This window comes from Cricetulus griseus, chromosome 2, assembly GCF_003668045.3.
Source record: "Cricetulus griseus strain 17A/GY chromosome 2, alternate assembly CriGri-PICRH-1.0, whole genome shotgun sequence".
NCBI lineage: Eukaryota > Metazoa > Chordata > Mammalia > Rodentia > Cricetidae > Cricetulus > Cricetulus griseus.
The window spans coordinates 262986250-263004890 of NC_048595.1; the positions used below are offsets into that span (position 1 = coordinate 262986250).

Genomic DNA, 18641 nt, shown 5'->3' on the forward strand with positions numbered 1-18641 from the left:
ACTTTCTTTCTTTCTTTCTTTTTTTTTTTTCAACTTGATACAGTACAACCATCTAAGAGAAGGGAGCCTCAATAGAGAAAATACCTCCATGAGACCATGCTGGAGGCCAGTCTGTTGGGGATTTTCTTAAGCAGTGATTGATGTGGGAGGGCCCAGCCCACTGGTGCAGTGCCACCTCTGGGCAGGGGACCCTGGGTGCCATAAGAATGCAGGCTGAAGGGAACCAGCCAGTAAGTAACGTTCTTCCATGACCTCTGCTCCAGTTCTTACCTCCAGGTTCCCTCTTTGAGTTCCTGCCCTGACTGCCCTCAGTGATAGAGCCTGAGAGGTGCAAGACGAAACAAACCCTTTCTTCCCTAAGTCGTTTATAGCCATGGTGTTTTATCAAGGGCATAGAACCCCTAACTAAGATAGGCCTTCTCCAGGTGGTGTACATGTGCACATGGCACACACACAAAGACATGAACAGACAAATAAAAATATCAGTCAAAACCAAAGGTCACAGACAAGAGCCTTAGGACTCTTAGGGCTGTAGTTAAGACTGAAAAAGCCATTCAGTCTTGCTATTTCATTAAATGAATTTTACTGAGGCAAAATTTATATATAATGATATATCCATTTTAATTACAAATTGGCAAATTGTGATAAAAGGTTATCCAGGTAGTCACCAGTAAGTATGGCATTACCTTACATTGAAGATGTAAGGACTGATATATTTCTTTACATATGGTGTTGTTTTGTGGGAGCATGTTCTCTGAGCACACTTCTAGAGGTGAGGGACAAAAATCAGTGTACCATGTTCTCTCGTGTGCTCCTGCTTTTACAGCCCTGGCCTGCTGTGTGTCTTTGGGAACTTTTCGTTCTGGGCCTTCCACTTTCTGTGGAGAGTGCAGTCGGAGAAAATTGTAGATCTCTCACTCCGGGCCTCATAATCTTCATCAGTAGAACAAGAGAGCTCAGCTTGGTGTGTCTTCTTTGCTGATGCTCTTCCTCTCTTCGTATATTAAGAGTGAACATAAACACATAAAAATGTAAAGTCAATAAAGCAGTAAGAACGGGGCTGGGGGGACACACAGACGGGAGCGTTTGGACTTAGAAGGCCGTAGATAAAACTGAAAAAGCCCATTCAGGGGCGCTGTTTAATTTAGTTAGTTTTATGTGAGTGAGTGCTCACTATATGAATAGAAAACTGCATCTTGTGATTGTTGCTTCTCAGTGCTGCCTCTGGATACCTGTGTACTGCTGTACCTGCTGCTGAGTAGAGTTTGATTACTTTCTCCTTGTGACCTTGAAGCGAGTTAGGTAAATAGCCCTCCAGATACATGTATTTGTTTTGCATGGAGCTTTTCATAATGGTTGCTTTTTATTGGTTCTTGTTAGGGAAAAGAAAACCTTATCTTTGCTGTTCAGGCATATAACCACTTCTAAAAGGCAGACAAAGGAGTGAATTGTTAACTGTTGGCAGTGCTAGGTTGGCAGGCATTGTTTAATGTGAGTACCAAAGTTGGATTAACATAACTGTTATATTACAGATACACCATCCTGGCTTATGGTAAAATGAAACTAATCATGTACTTGGCATTACAGGTTGCTTCTCATTTACAAATAGCTTACATCTAGCTACAAGCATGAAACTTTATTGTGAAGACTTTGTCACTTACAGAAAACATTTTAAATAGTGTCTAGGTCCTCTAAATAGAGAAGGCTTTCTAGCTAAAGTATGAAAGGAATGGCATTACTGAATATAACTGTCATTTAAAATTGTTTTTTTTGCTGGACAGTGGTGGCACACCTTTAGTCCCCACACTCTAGAGGCTCTAGAGGCAGGCAGATCTCTGTGAGTTCAAGGCTAGCCTTGTCTACAGAGGGAGTTCCAGGACAGCTTGGGCTACACAGAGAAACTGTAACCGTGTCTTCAAAAACCAAACCAAACCAACCAACCAAACAAAACACACACACACACACACACACACACACACACCACACACAACACACACACACACACACACAGAGAGAGAGAGAGAAAAACAAAACAAAAAAAACCCTGGATTTTTTTTTTTTTTTTTTTTTTTGTCATTGGGTTTCTATGGAGGAAGTACTCGTAAAGCCTTAGAACTTGCTTTACAAACTTACTTTGACTTCCTAATACGTACTAGACACTCTACTGAGCACTTGGGAATATAAGATTAATAAAATACAGCCTCTTGCCGGGCATTGGTGGTGCCCACCTTTAATGTCAGCACTCGGGAGGCAGAGGTAGGTGGATCTCTGTGAGTTCGAGGCCAGCCTCGTCTTCAGAGTGAGTGCCAGGATAGGCTCCAAAGCTACACAGAGAAACACTGTCTCGAAAAACAAAACAAACAAACAAAAATATAGCCTTTTCCCTCAGTGGGTCCATTGTGGGGGAAATTTGTATACAGATAGTCATAAAATAAAAGTGCTCTAAAAGAAACCACAGGGCTAGAGTTGTAGTTCATTGGTAGAACACTTATCTACCCATGAGCAACAATGCTCTCATTCCATTAGCATATGAGTTTACACACACATACTCACACAAAGACAAGAGGTAGAGATGGTTTTGAGGGGGTATGAACATCATTCAGGGACCAGCTCAGCAAAAAATACTGAGAACACAAAATTAGAACCTACCCAATTGGGATGAAGGCCTTCTTGGAACACCAGAAATAAGTAGAAATTAATATAGTGAAAGTGATAAGGTCTGGGAGCATTTTGGGCAGAAGAAATGGCATAAAAAAACTGTAGACTGAGAAACCGCCTACTGGATACTACCTGTTTGGTGTCACTGGAACAAAGAAGGCAGAAAAGCAGGGAGGACCAGCTGTGGTGGATCCTAACTGTTCTTCTTTAAATGTGGGTTTTCCTGAGCAATTCAGGCTTTAAGAGAGACTGCTCACAGAGAATCTGTTTAGGTCCCGGAGATGGGTCAGCTGGTGAGAGAGCAGGGAGGTCTAAAGCAAGTCTATTAGAATAGAGAGGATAGGTTGTAGTCAGTGTGTAGGGCTGGGTAGAGCTGAGGAGCAATGAGTAGGTTTACAGTAACATAAAGGGCAGCACCCAGGTCAGGCTTCTGCTTCTGTTGACCAGGGAGAGAATACCAGGACAAGACAGTTTGTTAGAGAGAAGGAAAAATCCATCATGGATGAATGGAGTTTATGGTACTTATGGAAGTGATCTTCCACAGTTGACATATTTCTAAGATACATGGAAGACTAGAGACCTAGCAGTCTCCATATGCAGTCATTAATGTACATGTGGTTTTTTGGAACCCTGGAATAAAACCTAAATTTTGAAAACCATATTCAGAAATAAATTTGGTATATTTTAGGTATTCACTCATTTCCTAGTACTTCTTTTAAAATTGGGACATTACCCATCAAAAGACACTTATGCTTAACCCGATAACAGGGAGGATCGTGAGTGCTAACCATTGGCTGTTTAGTTCATTGGTATATTTGTTCCCTAGCCACTTAGTATATGTCAAGATTCCGGTAGACGTGAGAGTGACAGGGCTGTCTTCTCCAATGTCTGGAAACTTGAGTGCCATTGGTTAGGTTCTCTGCATTTCTCACCTCTTTGCTCTATCTCCTACATACGAATCTCCCTCTGTCTTGTTAGTTTTGTTTTTAGGTATCCTTGGCTATCTTGAAACTCACATTGACAAACCTATTTCTGCTTCCCAAGTGCTGATGTCAGAAGTCTGCTCTGCCATGCCCAGCTCTCTCCATTTTTTTGAGACTAGCTCTCCTTTCCCAGGCTGGTCTTGAACTTGCTAAGTAACCAAGGAAGACTTTGTAACCTGAACTTCTTGCCTCCACTTCCCAAATGCTGTGATTACTGGGTTTGTTATTGCTCTGTGTTCTCAGTATTGCTGTATTTTTAATGCTCAACTCTTCCACTAGTGAGGTTGTTTTAAGGTATAGATAATTGTGGTAGAGTAACGTCTGCCTATGACTACTGTGTGTGTTAAGAAGAGAAAGCACCGTGTTTTCTCCTTCATAGTTATTTGTTCTGCAGCACAGAATCTTATTTGTTCAGGGGAACAGTGAAGAACACTGCAAAAATGAATCTCTGGGATTGTACTTCTGTATCAATGGGAAGGGAATTTAAATGAAAGCATAGTTGTAGACACTGACATCAGGCCAGTGTCATCCATTGTTATAGAAACTAGCCCAGCTTAAACTCTGCCTTGTTCCTATTATTTAAGTCTGGTTAGTTGTGTTACTGTTTTTCTGTCTTTCTATTGAGATTGCCCAGTATGCTGAAGTAGGGACCACAGAGCAAATGTAGTAGAGTGGTTGTGGGTCTCTATGCTGTCCTAGTTATGACACACCAACCAGCTGAAGTAAATGTAACCCTGTGAAATGAGTGATCCTATAAGAGGAAAAGCAGCAGATTTGGAGTACATACAAAGTGTCCTGGGTGTAGGTTGAAGAATTACAAAATTCTGCAGAATTACGAATATTAAAGGAATAGAATAGCCTCTGTATAACCATGTTACAATTGCACATTTTCATGACTTGCCTTTATGATAGAATTTAACTAAAACAAACCCTGTAGCATTGATTTTTGCCTGTTTGATTTTATTGCTGATAACTTAAATGTGAGGCATCCAGCTTCTGTCATTTCTGCCGTTTCTATGGCAACTAAACTGTGCAAGCCCAGCAGTATCATTTTCTTTCACAGCTGACATTTTGTGTTCACAGTAAGAAGAAGAGTTTTGGTGAAGCATGGTCTGTGCTAATTGGGTGTAAGTGGGTCAGGACAATTTTGGTATGCTTTTTTTTGTCTGTTTAGGTTTGTGTGGGCAGGGGCATGGGTGTTAAACTACACAGTCCTTTTTTCCCCACATACATCTTTCACTGATATTATTAAAGTTAGTCTTCTTGAGAATTGGGTAGAATTGTTCTAAGACCTGCTTCGTAGTCCTTAACACATTTGTTTCTATTAAAAGTGCAGGGGGCTGAAGAAATGGCTCAGCAGCTCCTCTTCCTGAGGCACCAAGTTCAATTCCCAGCAACCACATGGTGGCTCACAACCATCTGTAGAGGAATGTGATGCCCTCTTCCAGATATGAATGAAGACAGGTCACTCATACACATAAAATAAATAAACTTTAAAAAAGAAAGAAAAATGTGTGAGAAAATACTCTGAAGAGTTAAAAATATTTTAATGGTAGATGCATAGTTTATCTTGTGATAAAAACAAAACAAAACAAAACAAAAAACAGGTATCTTGTGACCATATCATGTATCTACTTGTTATGAAGGGGCCAGGTAACCCCACCTTAGGGGTACACTTTGAAAAACAACTGGGTAATTCTAGTTCTTGGCCACAGGGTAGGCCACTCCTGCCCTAAGCCACATTACTGTCTCTGCCGTTCTGTCTACAGCATGAACCCCTCACACTTAAGCTTCCATAGGCGTTCAGTGTGTTGTTACAGACATTCTCCTTAGACCTTCTCCTCCTACAGTCTGATCTCATTGTGGTGCCAGCATTGTTTTTCAGCATAACTTGAGCATAAGAACTTCTGATAACGTTAAATAATACAAACCTGCTTTCTGTTCTTGCATTTTATTTCTTACATGAAATGATTTGTTGTTCCCATGTCACAGATTTCATTGTGTTTATATCTTAGAATTTTAAAGAGCTTTAAAAGCTCAGACTTTAGGGATTAATTACAAATACTGTAGGAAAATGGCTTATACAATATGGCAATCTTATAATTTTTAAAACTCATAACCTATCAGAGACAATCATTCTTACTTAAGGCCTTGAGAATCTTAATCTGATTGTCTCTGCCTTCTTTATACAAACTTCAGTTTCATTTAGTATATCTGGCTTCTGAAATTGAAGAAAAATTATTTTCATTGGGTCACCAGCTACCTAATCATCCATTTTGGCCACATCTCAGATTTCATTATTTACATCTGATAACCACTTAAAGGGACCCTGTGCTGTCAAGACACTAACCTTTTCTCCCTCTAACCTTGATCTCAGCCCCTGCCTTCCCTTTTCTTCCCCCTGTCTCTCTCAAACACCTTGCCCACCTGGTCCTCTTGTAGCAACTCTTAACAGCTATCAGAATACACACTCAAGAACCTACCCAATTCTGGTTACTCACAGGGCTCTTGCTAAAAGTAGAACCACTTGACACAGAAGGCAAGTCCTTCCTTGGTCTCCTTTTTATAGTCATTGTCATTGTGCTTGCCCTTGTAACCACTATGGTTCATCATATCCTACAGTTCACCAGGAACATGTTTGCCTCATACACTCTAGATGGATCTTCTCTAACCGCCCAGGTGGCACACTCCCTACTTCTCTTCCTTTCTCTGTAGAGTATAAAATAATGTTTAAAAACGCTTGAAGACAGTACCTTCCAATCCCATTCCTTGTTTTATTTTTGGTTGCTCTCATCTTACTATGCACATGCAAAAATATTTGCAGTATTTGTGTCTGCTAAAAGCATAACGATTCACAGACGGCTAAGAACCTGCCACTTACCAAGTAGGCCACTACCCGAAGCGTGCTTGTTTTGTTTTCTTCCTTTTAGTCTCTTCTTCCTCCTAAGACATAACAGATGACCTAGATTTGAGACTCTTATTCTCTACAGTTAAAAATAGGTTTATCTCATTGTGTGCATCCCTAAATAGTGTATTTAGCTCTGGTTGGATTTGAGCTTTATGGAATTGGTGTTCTGTTACAGATAATCTTTTCAAACTTTCTTTTTTCATGCAGTATAGTACTTCCAAGATTAGCCATGAGTTTATATCTATTTGCATTTCAGTAATTTCCTTAAAATTACGAACTGTGTTGTTACAGATATTCCCTGGCATTATGTAAAAGTGAAATTACTGATTCAAAGTGATTCAGTTACTCCCTTATGCAAAATTATTCCAAAATTATTTTCCAAACAAGTTGTGCCAGTGCATTCACCCACCAGAAATGTATGGGCGTTAGCACTGCTGCATATCAGTTGTTCAGGTCTTGATTTTTTTTTTTTTTTTAACCAATCTGGTAGGGTAAAATGCCTTCTCATGGCTCTTACTTTGCATTTTTTTGTCAGTACTGATGTAGTGGCTCATCTTTCTATAAGGATTTGTGTTAAAAATATTTTGCTATAGTTAAATATCTTATTTTCCCCCTAATTTTTTATACAGTTGGTTTTTCATTTTGACTTGTAGGTCTTTCTTTTGACTTGTAAATAGTGTTCCTGTTTGTGCTGTAGTTTTCATTTTGTTTTGATGATTGGAAGTTATTTTAATGTAGCAGAATTTATCCATGTTTTATGATAAAAAGCTTTAATGTCTTTGTAAAGAAATATGTTTCAGTATGGAGACATTGCAGAGGATCTGAATTTAGTTTCCAGCACCCACCCTGGGTGGCTCACAGCCTCTTAGAACTTCCTTTAGCCCGGGTGGATCTGATGCCTTCTTGCTTCTGTGGATACTGTATCATGTGTGAAGACATACCCACACATAAAAGAAAAGCCTACCAGGATTAGATAGCCTTACCAAATGTTGTGATGTACCCCTCTGGTCTAGTATTCAGGAGGCTGAGGCAGGAGAATCCTGAATTTGAAACCAGCTAACTCTGTAGTGAGTTCCTATCTTAAAAAAAAAGAAAGAAATGGAAAAAATAAGTTATAGCCAGGTGTTGGTGGCACACGCCTATAATTCCAGCACTAGGGAGGCAGTGGCAGGCAGATCTCTGTGAGCTCGAGGCCAGCCTGGTCTGCAAGAGCTAGTTCCAGGTCAGGCTCCAAAGCCACAGAGAAACCCTGGCTCAGACCATCCCCCCCAACACACAAAAAAAAAGAGAGAGAAAGAAGTGTTATTTTTCTATTTTTTATTCAAACTTTGTTTTTCATTTCCCATTTTATTCCACTTGAAATTGATGTATATATATGTTAGGAAGTAAGGATTCATTTTATTTTGTTCTATCTTTGGGTTAACCTGTTGTTATTCCTGCATCATTTATCTCTCCTAGGTCCCCACGCTAGCCCTTTGACCATCTTACCTGAGCCTCTGCTATAGATCTGAAACAAATCTTGATGTTTTTCTTTGAGCCCTATTCCTATACCTACCCCTTCACCCTCCAACATACCTCTGTCACAAATGCCTTGGTTGTTCTTAGCTTTCTGTTCTTATTTGTCCTTGGTCCTGGTTTGTCTGTCGTGTTGTTTTGATAGAGTCTTGCTGTGACACTGGCATGGAAATTGAGCCATACGTAGCCTAGGTTGCTTAATTCTTCTGCCAACCAGCCTCTCTCCATTCCTCCCTCCTCTTGCCTTTCTTTCTTGCACAGACTTTCACAATATAGCCTAGCTTCCCTCAAACTTGTGCTTGTCTTGCGTCTGTCTGTCTCCTGAGTTCTGGAGTTACAGACATGCACCACTCCATCCTGCTCATTTCTTGACCTTCTCTACCATGTGTACATGGAGTAAAAGATGCACAGTTCTCCGTGGGATTCTGCCATCACTGCTTCTCTTTGTATCTCTGCCTCCTGTGTTCTTGCTCCAGTTGTCTCAAAGGTTTATAATTTTCTTCTGGTTTGTGTTTCTGCCTGGATCGTTTTAATAATACATAGTGTTTGTTTTGTTTCTTTTTCCTCTTGCTTGTTCATTCTGTTGAGCTGCTGCTTTTCTTTTCTTTTTCTTTTTCTTTTCTTTTTTTTTTAGATTATTTGAAATACAACTTTATTCTGATTCTAAACAAAAAGAATGGGAATGACAGTAACAAACAAGATTTCACCACTGACTGAATAATGCGATGTGACTGTAGCAGTCTTATTTTTGAAATTCAGGAAGGAAACAACTGTTCCAAACAGCTAAATATGCAAGTCCCCCCTCCTCCAAAAAATGAAGGTGTGTTTTAACTGCTACATTCATCCTGAAGCCCATTCATCTCCTTCAGCATCCAATGAAGTACACACACGCTGCACCGCTGACATCACAGGACAGTTGCCTATACAACTAGACTTCTGAGGCAGGGCTCCAGCTTCACTGTCTCACAGGTCTTCATCCTCATCCGGGAGGGCAGTCGTTCAGCAACCTCTAAATCATGCTCATACTGTGCTGCCCAAGCTGGGTCCATGACCATCTCAGGCGGGGCAAGAGCAGGCATGGCAGCACACTCCAAGTTAGGGTCTCCAATGAGCTTTCTGGCAAGCCAGAGGAAAGGCTTTTCAAAGTTGTAGTTACTTTTGGCAGAAGTGTCATAGTACTGAAGATTCTTCTTTTGGTGGAAGACAATAGATTTTGCCTTCATTTTTCTGTTCTTAATATCCACTTTATTGCCATACAATACAATGGGGATGTTTTCACACACCCGTACCAGATCTCTATGCCAGTTAGGTACATTCTTTTCTTCTTCTTCTTCTTCTTCTTCTTTTTTTTTTTTTTTTTTTTTTTTTGGTTTTTCGAGACAGGGTTTCTCTGTGGCTTTGGAGGCTGTCCTGGAAGTAGCTCTTCTAGACCAGGCTGGTCTCGAACTCACAGAGATCTGCCTGCCCCTGCCTCCCGAGTGCTGGGATTAAAGGCGTGTGCCACCAACGCCCAGCTAGGTACATTCTTGTAGGTGATTCTTGATGTTACATCAAACATTATAATGGCATACTGGGCTGGGATGTAGTAGCCATCTCGCAGGCCCCCGCACTTCTGGCCGGCTGTGTCCCACACCTTGAATTTAATAGGTACTCTGTTGGTATGGAAGACGAGAGGGTGCACCTCCACGCCCAGGGTGGCTACATACTTCTTGAACTTGCCCGTCAAGTGGCGCTTCACGAACGTCGTCTTCCCGGTGCCACTGTCGCCCACCAGGACGGGTTTGAACTGGACCTGCGGCTCTCCCTGGGCAGCCATCTCGGGATCCTTCCAGAAGACTCTCCACACCTGTCTGACTGAAGCTGGAGAGATGGAAGCGCGATTCAAATCGAGCTGCTGCTTTTCTTAAACATCTCAGGCACACAGTTTCTTATGTCTAGGCTTTTTTCTGACATAATACTCAAAGCCATAAACTTTCCTTATAAGTGCTTTGATAAGAGATAATGTTAAATTTTTTAGTCCTGAGTGTTTTGTATAGTTTCTCCTCTTGGCTCTGGTTGCTCTAGAAATATTTTTTTCATTTTCAAATATGTGATAATTTTGGCTTATGTGTGTGTGTGTAAGTACTCGTGTGTGCTTGTACACATGCATTCATGATACACCCGAAGTGGGCATCAGATTCCCTGGAGCTGGTTATAAATTGGCTGACTTGGATGCTGGGAAATGAACTCTCAGGTCTCCCTGAAGAGCACCAGCACACTCTTGACTTCTGAGCCGTCTCTCCAGTTCCAAGTCTGTGTTATATGAATGTGACTTTGTACGGTTGGTTCCATTAGCCTGAAGTGTGGTCTTCTGTTTTGAGTTTATCCATCTTTACTAAAGTCACCTTCCTAAATACTATCCTGATGTTCACTGAAAAGTTATTATTCCTTCCACTTTCTTTTTTGTTTGTTTGTTTTGTTTTGTCTTGAGACAGGGTTTTTCTGCGTAGCCCTGGCTGTCCTGGGACATGCTCTGTAGACCAGGCTGACCTCGAACTCACAAAGATCCGCCTGTCTCTGTCTCCTGAGTGCTGGGATTAAAGGTGCATGCCACCCCTTCCGGCAATGCTTTCAGAATACTCTTATTCTAAAACTATCTCCAGCTTGCCTTACCAGGTATAAGCTCCTGAAAATTCAGGTCATCATGTATTTCCTTTTGTTTCCTAAAAGTCTGCAGTATAACATTTAGTAATCAGCCTGATATCCATCAACAGTTACCAAACTTGAATTATGAAGGATTGGTTTTCACCTGGTGCTGTTTTACCCTTTCTGCCCCAGTGACCTTATTTTAGTCATCACACTCCTTGGGCAATGACTTCTAGCCCAAATCATCATGTCCCACTCTCTTGGCTAGTGTGGCTTAAGCATATCATGATAGCAAACGTGGTGTCATCTCCCTCTCCCACGCCTGTTCCTCTCACAGTTTTCAAGTTCCACAAAAGGCTCAGTTGTTCTTGTCACATGAAGCCAAGATCTTGGTGTGATCTCTGTCTCGGTTTTTGTTATTTTTTTTCCTTTTGCTCCCAGTCACAAAGTCCTATGAACTTTCTTCTGTAAAAACATTTCCCAACCCTACCCTCCCTGTGCTTCCCTTCACACCAGTCCTGGTTTCGGCTTCTGTGTAAGGGTCAAATGTCTTCACTGGCATTTGAGACTACCCAGCAGGAGCCTGTCCCTCCTGTCAGTCAGAGCTCTTCCTGTCTCTCAGGCACAGCTCTTCAGAGTGCTTCTCTTTCTTCTGTGTTCTTTCTCTATTCATCTCCTGTTAATTGTTCAGGAACTGGTTAATGGACTCTGACCTGCCTGTAATAAATTGTTAGTCACTTCATTTGCACTATTAGTGCATGTGCTTATTGTTTTCATTGAAGAGCTTTCTGAAAACAAACATCAGCAACATGGAAAAGATCTCAGAGCAAGAGAAGTTATCTCAAAAGAAAACTCACTCTGTCTATCCATCTATCTATCCACGGAGTACATGAGTACAATAAATTCTAGTACAAACATTTTTCGCTCAGAGGAGTTTCCCCCTTCCCCCAATAGGTTGCCACAACTTGTTTCCACATGTTTGTAGGTGAGGACCATACGAACGGCTTGAAGTCTGTGGCTTATTCTTTTCTTTGTAGAACCTGTGTTGGCTTTGGCTTTCGGCTTTTTGTTTGTTTTGTGTTTTTGAGACAGGATCTCACTGTGGAACTCTTGTCTGTCCTGGAACTTGCTCCATAGACCAGGCTGGCCTTGAACTCTCAGAGATCAGCTTGCTTCTGCCTCTGAGTGATGGGATTAAATGTGTGCTCCACCACTGCCCAAGTTGGCTTTGGTTTTTATTGTCCTACCGTTTGAAATTATATTTAAAGTTTCTTACTTTTACTCTTATTCTAGCTGACATGAATTCTAATGGAGCCTGTCTGTATGTTGGTGATATTTTCCCATAGCCCAAAAATCCTTAGCAGGGAGTACTGATGATTTAGTGAATGTTGCTATATTGTGTTTTGTGTTACAAGTGTATTTAATTTGTGCAGGTTTTTAAATTATGAGATAAATAGAAATGATAGTTTTAATTACTTTGTAATAATTTTTTACATGACACAATTTTGAAAATAGATATATTTCCCTGGAAAATATGTTTATATGAATGTAGTTCTAACTTCAAGGATATCAAATGCTTTAACTGTAAAAGGTGCTTAATCTTTAGTTTAGACTAAATGAAAATACATAAATTATATTTTCATGAGAAAATTTCCATTTTGGAGCATGTCAAAAGAATAAATGTAGTAATTTGAATGCTCTATTTTTATTTCTAGAAACCAGCAAATATCCTAGTAATGGGAGAAGGTCCTGAAAGGGGGCGAGTCAAAATAGGTAGGTAATTATTCCTAAGATAATCGATGATTACAAAGATGTTTTCCCCTTTTAATACCCTTTCTTAAGTTGTTGATTTTAAAATTATTTTCTCGGAGTGTTTCTAGAAAAGATGTTGGAAAATGTAGGTAGTCTATAAATCCACCAGTTCTTCCACAGCTTTTTCCTCAAAATAAAATCCTGTCATTCTAACTTGAGGCATCAATTAACAAGCCCCCGTAAACATTTGCTCCCATACAATATGACAAGTGTGTCACCACCATTCTCCTGCTTAGTAATCCTTCCCACATACATTGCCCTAACCCTAACTTAATGCATAGCAGCCGTCCCAGGTGATTCCCACCCCTCTGTCCTCAGCAGCATGTCATCCCTGTTGGAACAAATGCTTGTGTACCTCACACGTGTTTGTGCCCATTAACCCAGGCAGGAAGGGTTTTAGTGAACTTCGTTTGCTAGTGGAGCGTTGGTGCTGGAGGTGATGCAACCTGACTGCTTCAGCCAGCTTGCCCTGCTATTTGATTCCTGCTTCAGCATCTTCTACCCCAGTCCATTTCTGGAAGAAGCTGCTCTCAACTAGTAAACCTGCTTTGACCCTCTGCCTGATTGGAGTGGAACTGACCTTCATTGAAACTGTGTTGCTGTTAAATACCTGATAGTTGCTTTTCCCTTCCTGGTCCTTTCCCATATTTGTTTTTATTTTTTATTTCAACACTCAGGTTTTCTTACAGGCATTTATTAAAGACATACATTTTGCTCTGCAAAAGTAAAAAGGAGATAAAAGCTAGTCCCTCCCCATGAGAAATAGGCAAACATTTTACTGTGCAGTGTGGTTCTTTATCGTGTTGCCTCAGCCACAGAGCTGCCTCCTGAAGGTAGACACCGTGAAGGAAAACTGGATTTGCAGAGCTGTGCCTTGCTCACTCTCTAAGTGCCCTGTCCCGAGACTTCCCCACAGCCTCGTGTTCCCTCATTGGTCTCTGAACCTGCTAGTTCCCTTGTAGTCTTTAAAACTAACGGGTTTTCTTAAGGTCCCTGCATCGCAGCATTGTCACTTAGTTCTTCTCAGGCTCCTCCTGTTCCCTTAAACACTGAGAGTCCTCTCTCCATTTTAAACTGAATCTTACCTCTGCCAATGCAAAACATGACTCTTGTCCCCAGATGAAGAGAGAATTTATTCTGAGCCAAACACAGTGACTGTGACCTCTGAGCATGGATGGATTCAGGTTGTCCCCTAATAACTAGTTCCATTGTGGGAGCAGTTACAACCAACTTTTATAGTTACAGAACAAAAGAAAGCCATGTATCAAGGCATTGCCCAGATGCATGGGCAAAAGCATCAGGTAGCTAGACAGATAGCTGATAACATGATGATGGCATGGACAGATGGACAGCTCTACTGTGGATTTAATATATTATCTGATCACATTCTTAGCTTTTAGGTTGATGGAACCTCAAGGTCTGTTAATGGATTCTAGAGGTTTTATCTGATGATTGAAACAGACACAGAAACAAGGAATAACAATATCCTGAGATCACTTGGCTCTGGACCTGCAAAATTCCAATTTTCCACAACCGCAGAGTCCTAATCATTAGCCCTGTTGAACCTTTTAACATCAGCGTGGCATTTTTCTTCCGTTCAGTTCTCCTTCTTGGCATGCATCACAGTTTGTTCATGTACAGACTGGAGGTTGTTTTATGTCTCACAGTGCTGGGAAGGCTCATTTCTAGCATCTGATGAAGGTGAAACGGAGTAGGCAGGCTAGCAGTTGACAGCAGAGGGAGACTATTAGAATCACCAAGGAAGGAGCCACACGTCATGTAACATGTTAGCTGCCAGGATCCAGGTCAGATTTTTTTTTTTTTAATTGATTTTTCAAGACAGCTGTTCACTCTGTTAACCAGGCTGGCCTTGAACTCAGAGTTCTGCCTGCCTCTGCCTCGTGTGCTGGGATTAGAAGCTTGAGCCACCACTGCCCAGCCTTTTTTTTACTTTTTTGCCCTCTGTGTCTGACATGTATATTTGCATGTGACAGATAACATAAATATTATATGTAAAGTTAAAGTAATCAAGAACAAAGTACGATTAAAAAACTAAAGGTAGCAGATAACAGTAATAGGCATTTTTAACCAAATCCCCAACTCAAAATGACTCTTTAAGCTGTGTTTTTACCTGTGTCTATAATCATTTATATTCTATGAAATATTTTGTTTGATGTTTGGGATATATGGAACAATTTCTTACTATTTTAATTTCAGTGAAGTTTTTTATTTGTTTGTTTGCATTTTGGGGTGGGGGTTGTTTTGGGCCAGTTTGATTTTTGTAGTCATAACTTTATGTAGTGTGGCCAGTTTTTGTTTTAGGATTGGTTTTTAATGTTCATGTTATTTTAGGTATTATTTGTGATGTTTTTTAATTGTCCTGTTATTTTGGCATTGTACTGGAAACCCTGGGTAAATAAATGGGTAATAGTTACATTACAAAAGAAATCGGTTAATATTCTAAAATTCCTTTCAAACAACACTTTCCTTTGTGTATGTACCAGGTTTTACTACTGTCAGGGGTAGAAGCAAGAGGCCAAACCTGTGAGAGATCAGCATTTGTGGGTGTAATAAAATCTTATTTCTTATTTTACAATCAGAAAAGAAACTGGAATTCCAGTAAGTTATTACTATTCATTGTCAGAATAGGAGTATCATTTGGTAATTTTTAAGAATATTTTTGAAGCTGGGTATTGGTGGCGCACGCCTTTAATCCCCTCCAAAGCTACACAGAGAAACCCTGTCTTGAAAAACAAACAAAAAAAGAATATTTTTGTTTTTGTTTATTCATTGACAATTTTATAATTTATAAAATGTATTTTAATCATCTCTACCCCAACTTTCACTCTACCCAGATACTCCTTCAGCCCAACCCCCTCCCACCCTCATGTCCTCTGTAAAACCATGAGCACTGAGTGTGCATTTAGTGCCGCCTATATGCACAAAATTGTAGGGCTGTGTGCCTGACTCTGGACAACTTTCCAGTAGCCATACCCTCAACAATTAAATTATTACCCCCCCCCCAAGCCATCAGTTCCCTGGTAGCTTCTGAGCTAGAGGTGTAGCCCTGTGAGCAGTTCTGAATGCAGGCAGACACTGCTGTGCTTCCTGTGCCTAGTGGCCGTGTGTCCAGGAGGCAGCATCTCACAGCACTCCTCCCAATCCTCTCACGTTGTCCACCCCCTTGTCTGCAGTGTTCCCTGCATGACAAGGGCCAGTGTCCTGTACAGTGCCCTGAAGATTCATTTAATCAGAAAACATGCGTTTGAGGTAGGTAGGGTCTCTTAGATAGAAGTTTCTTCTTTGGGGAAGAATAGTTTTTATGTATTAAAATATGAATCATTTTAAAACTATGTTTCAAAATTTACTTTCAGAGAAATCTCCTTTGATGCTAGCTAGAATTTATATAGTTTTGATACCAACAACATGGATGTTGTTGCCTTTAGATACTGGTGCCTTTAGAATGTTGTACACTGTGAGTCAACTCAAAGCCATCAGGTATCAGTACAGTTCATTGTTGTATGTCGTAGGACTGCCCAGAGCCTTGAATTTGTTGTATCACAACAGTCTTATTAGAAATAATAACATAGTAATCCAAATGGTTGGACCCAATTAATATTTTTCCCTTTTTCTTATTAGGAGATTCTGTTGGTTTTGGCTCTAGCTTAGGTTTAAAATTGAGGTATCCCTAAAATAGAGTTCCTTTTAGAAAATAAATGTAAAGTAGGTCTCTGTCAATGTGAAGATTAGTTGTTTCTTTTTAAAGTTATATTGAATAATGAGATTTTTCTGTGAGAATATTTGTCATTTTAAACCATCAAAACTTGATTTAAGTTGAGCAAACACTCAAAATACACAATTGATAAAAGGATGTAGTGCTGTTGCCCTCTTTTGTAGTTTTACTAAACCAAGGTTATCGACTTAGCAGTTAGGAAAATACTATCTCCTAGACAGTTTTTAATTACTTCAACATGAAAGAGTGAGTGTTAGGAATGTTGTCTAAGTGGTTGCGCTCAGTTGCTTGGGGAACTCAGTTGTCAGCGTAGTGGAAGATGAGTTTGTGGTTGGTTCAAGTTTGAGGTGAGAAACAACAAATGGAAGAGTTACTTACCCTGTGAGGTTCTCTAACACAGAGGGGCTTGGGAATGCCAGGCAGGGTCTGTGAATGCATCCCAAAGGTTTTGCCTGATGCTTGAAAGGATGTTAGGTCAGACACAGACAAAATAGATGGCTATTAAGAGGACGTGAGATTGCTCAAGATAATTTGGTTCTAACTCTAAAAATCACAAAGTTGCATCAGTGACTTAGCCTGATAGAGTCTTTAAACTAGTTGAACTTTTTCTGTGCCACTTCAGTTCATGCCTCCATCTTGGATTTTTAGCATTTGTGTCCCTGTGTCCCATGTTGGTGCACCCCATTGTTTCTCTACTCCTAAGATAGCCTTACACTCTTTGGTTTCATTTATGGCAATTTGTTAGAATCTCACCTTGAAATCCACTTCTCAGTCAGACCTGTCTCTGAAAAGACCTGTGCCTATGACCTCTGCCTTCGAAGGTCCCGTGGCCCGTGTCAGGCACTGTTCTTAATACAGTGCACGGTGTCTCCTGAGGTGTCTGGCCCGAGGCTGTCTGACATTATGTGGTTGATTTTCTATCTTCAGCTTTTGCTTTTGCTTTTGCACTGTGCTCCTGTTGCTCTCATTAGCATGCCTTTTCAGGACACCTTCAGCACTGGCTTGGGACACAGCCTGCCTCTATAATTATTTCTTCAAAGATTTGGCAATCTATGATCTCAAATTTTAGATGTTACAAAATTGATTCTACAGTTTGGATGTCAGTCCTCTCTAGCAGAAGTCTTTATTGTTATTTGGCCCTCTTGGCCACCTGAGCTTCGTTGTATCCAAGAAAATTCATCATCATCTTCTTAGACTCTTTATTGTTTTTTTTGTGTCATTAACTATGTTTACCTTAGTCACTCAAATCTAGTCAACATAAAATTCTGTTCTCTGCTCAGGCCAGTTACCTTTTGTTAAGAATTTTAAGATTGTAGTTCTGTTAAAGATTGGGAATAAATTAAAATTTAAGCAATAAATAACAGTAATTATAATTAAGTTCCTTGTAAACTTTGTCTTAATGCCATGTTTGTGTGTGTATGGTAATCCACCACCATGCTGCTTCCAAAGCCCCAGAATCACTGTTTAAAAATAGTAAAGTGGGGGCCCAGGGCACTCATGGCATGATGCTTGCATAGCATGGATGAGACCCTGGGTTCAATCCCAGTGGTAAAAACAATAAAAGTCTACAGATGCCAAAGAGCAGCACAGTTGAGTGGTAAAGATAGACTTTCTGTCTCACCGGGTCCCACAGCCGTTTAGTCCCAAATAAACACTCTGAGGCTTATATTAATTATATACTGTTTGGCCCATGGCTCAGGCTTTTTATTGGCTCTCTTAATTATTAACCCATTTCTATTTATTTATTAACCCATTTCTATTAATTTAAGTATCTCCACGTAGTCTTGGCTTACTGGAGAATGTCTGGTGTCCTATCTTCCTGGTAGCTACATGGCATCTCTCTCTGGCAACTACTTCCCTGCCTCTTCTTCCCAACATCCCTAGTCTGGTAGCCGTGCCTAGACTTCCTGCCTGGCTACTGGCCAATCAGCATTTATTCATCAACCAGTAAGAGAGACATATATTCACAGCATACAGAAGGACATCCCCATCAGAGTGGTAAAAAGTACATTGTACCCTTTCCTCCCCAACAACCTCAGAGACCCCCCAGTGTGGTTTAGTACTTCAGAGGTTGAGATAAGAAGATTGGTGGTCTTGGGCTACATAGTGAGTTCCAGGACAGCCTGGGATCAGAGTAAGAATCTGTCTCAAGAAACCAAAAATATTTAGCAGTCCTTATCCAACATTTCTCATCCCTCCCTATCTCAAAAGACTTAAATTTCAAAATCCAGCTCAAGTTCTGTTTTTTCAAAGTAGTCTACTTCCACTGTGTTTAAAAACACCCTTCCGGATGGCACCTTGAAGGAGATGGAGACCCTCCCTCTGTGGGACTTAGCATGTGTTAGAACCCAGACAGAACTGACTCCTGTTACCTGTGTGTATCTTTGTGCTTCTGTCATGCAGATTT

General features: G+C 40.5%; 1 protein-coding gene and 1 pseudogene across 3 annotated transcripts in view; one reads left to right on the plus strand and one right to left on the minus strand.

Annotated features, from left to right (window-relative positions):
- Positions 1 to 18641, plus strand: part of Cdk19 (cyclin dependent kinase 19) — a 122893-nt gene that overhangs the window by 83903 nt on the left and 20349 nt on the right. For 2 of the 3 annotated variants that reach the window (XM_027402182.2, XM_027402184.2), the window contains one exon: positions 12405 to 12462. The exons of the other annotated variant lie outside the window; for it this stretch is intronic. In XM_027402182.2, coding sequence (XP_027257983.1) covers positions 12405 to 12462 — 58 coding nt within the window. The remainder of the gene's footprint in view (positions 1 to 12404; positions 12463 to 18641) is intronic. 3 annotated transcript variants of the gene reach the window in all.
- LOC100774156 lies at positions 9013 to 9880 on the minus strand (annotated as a pseudogene).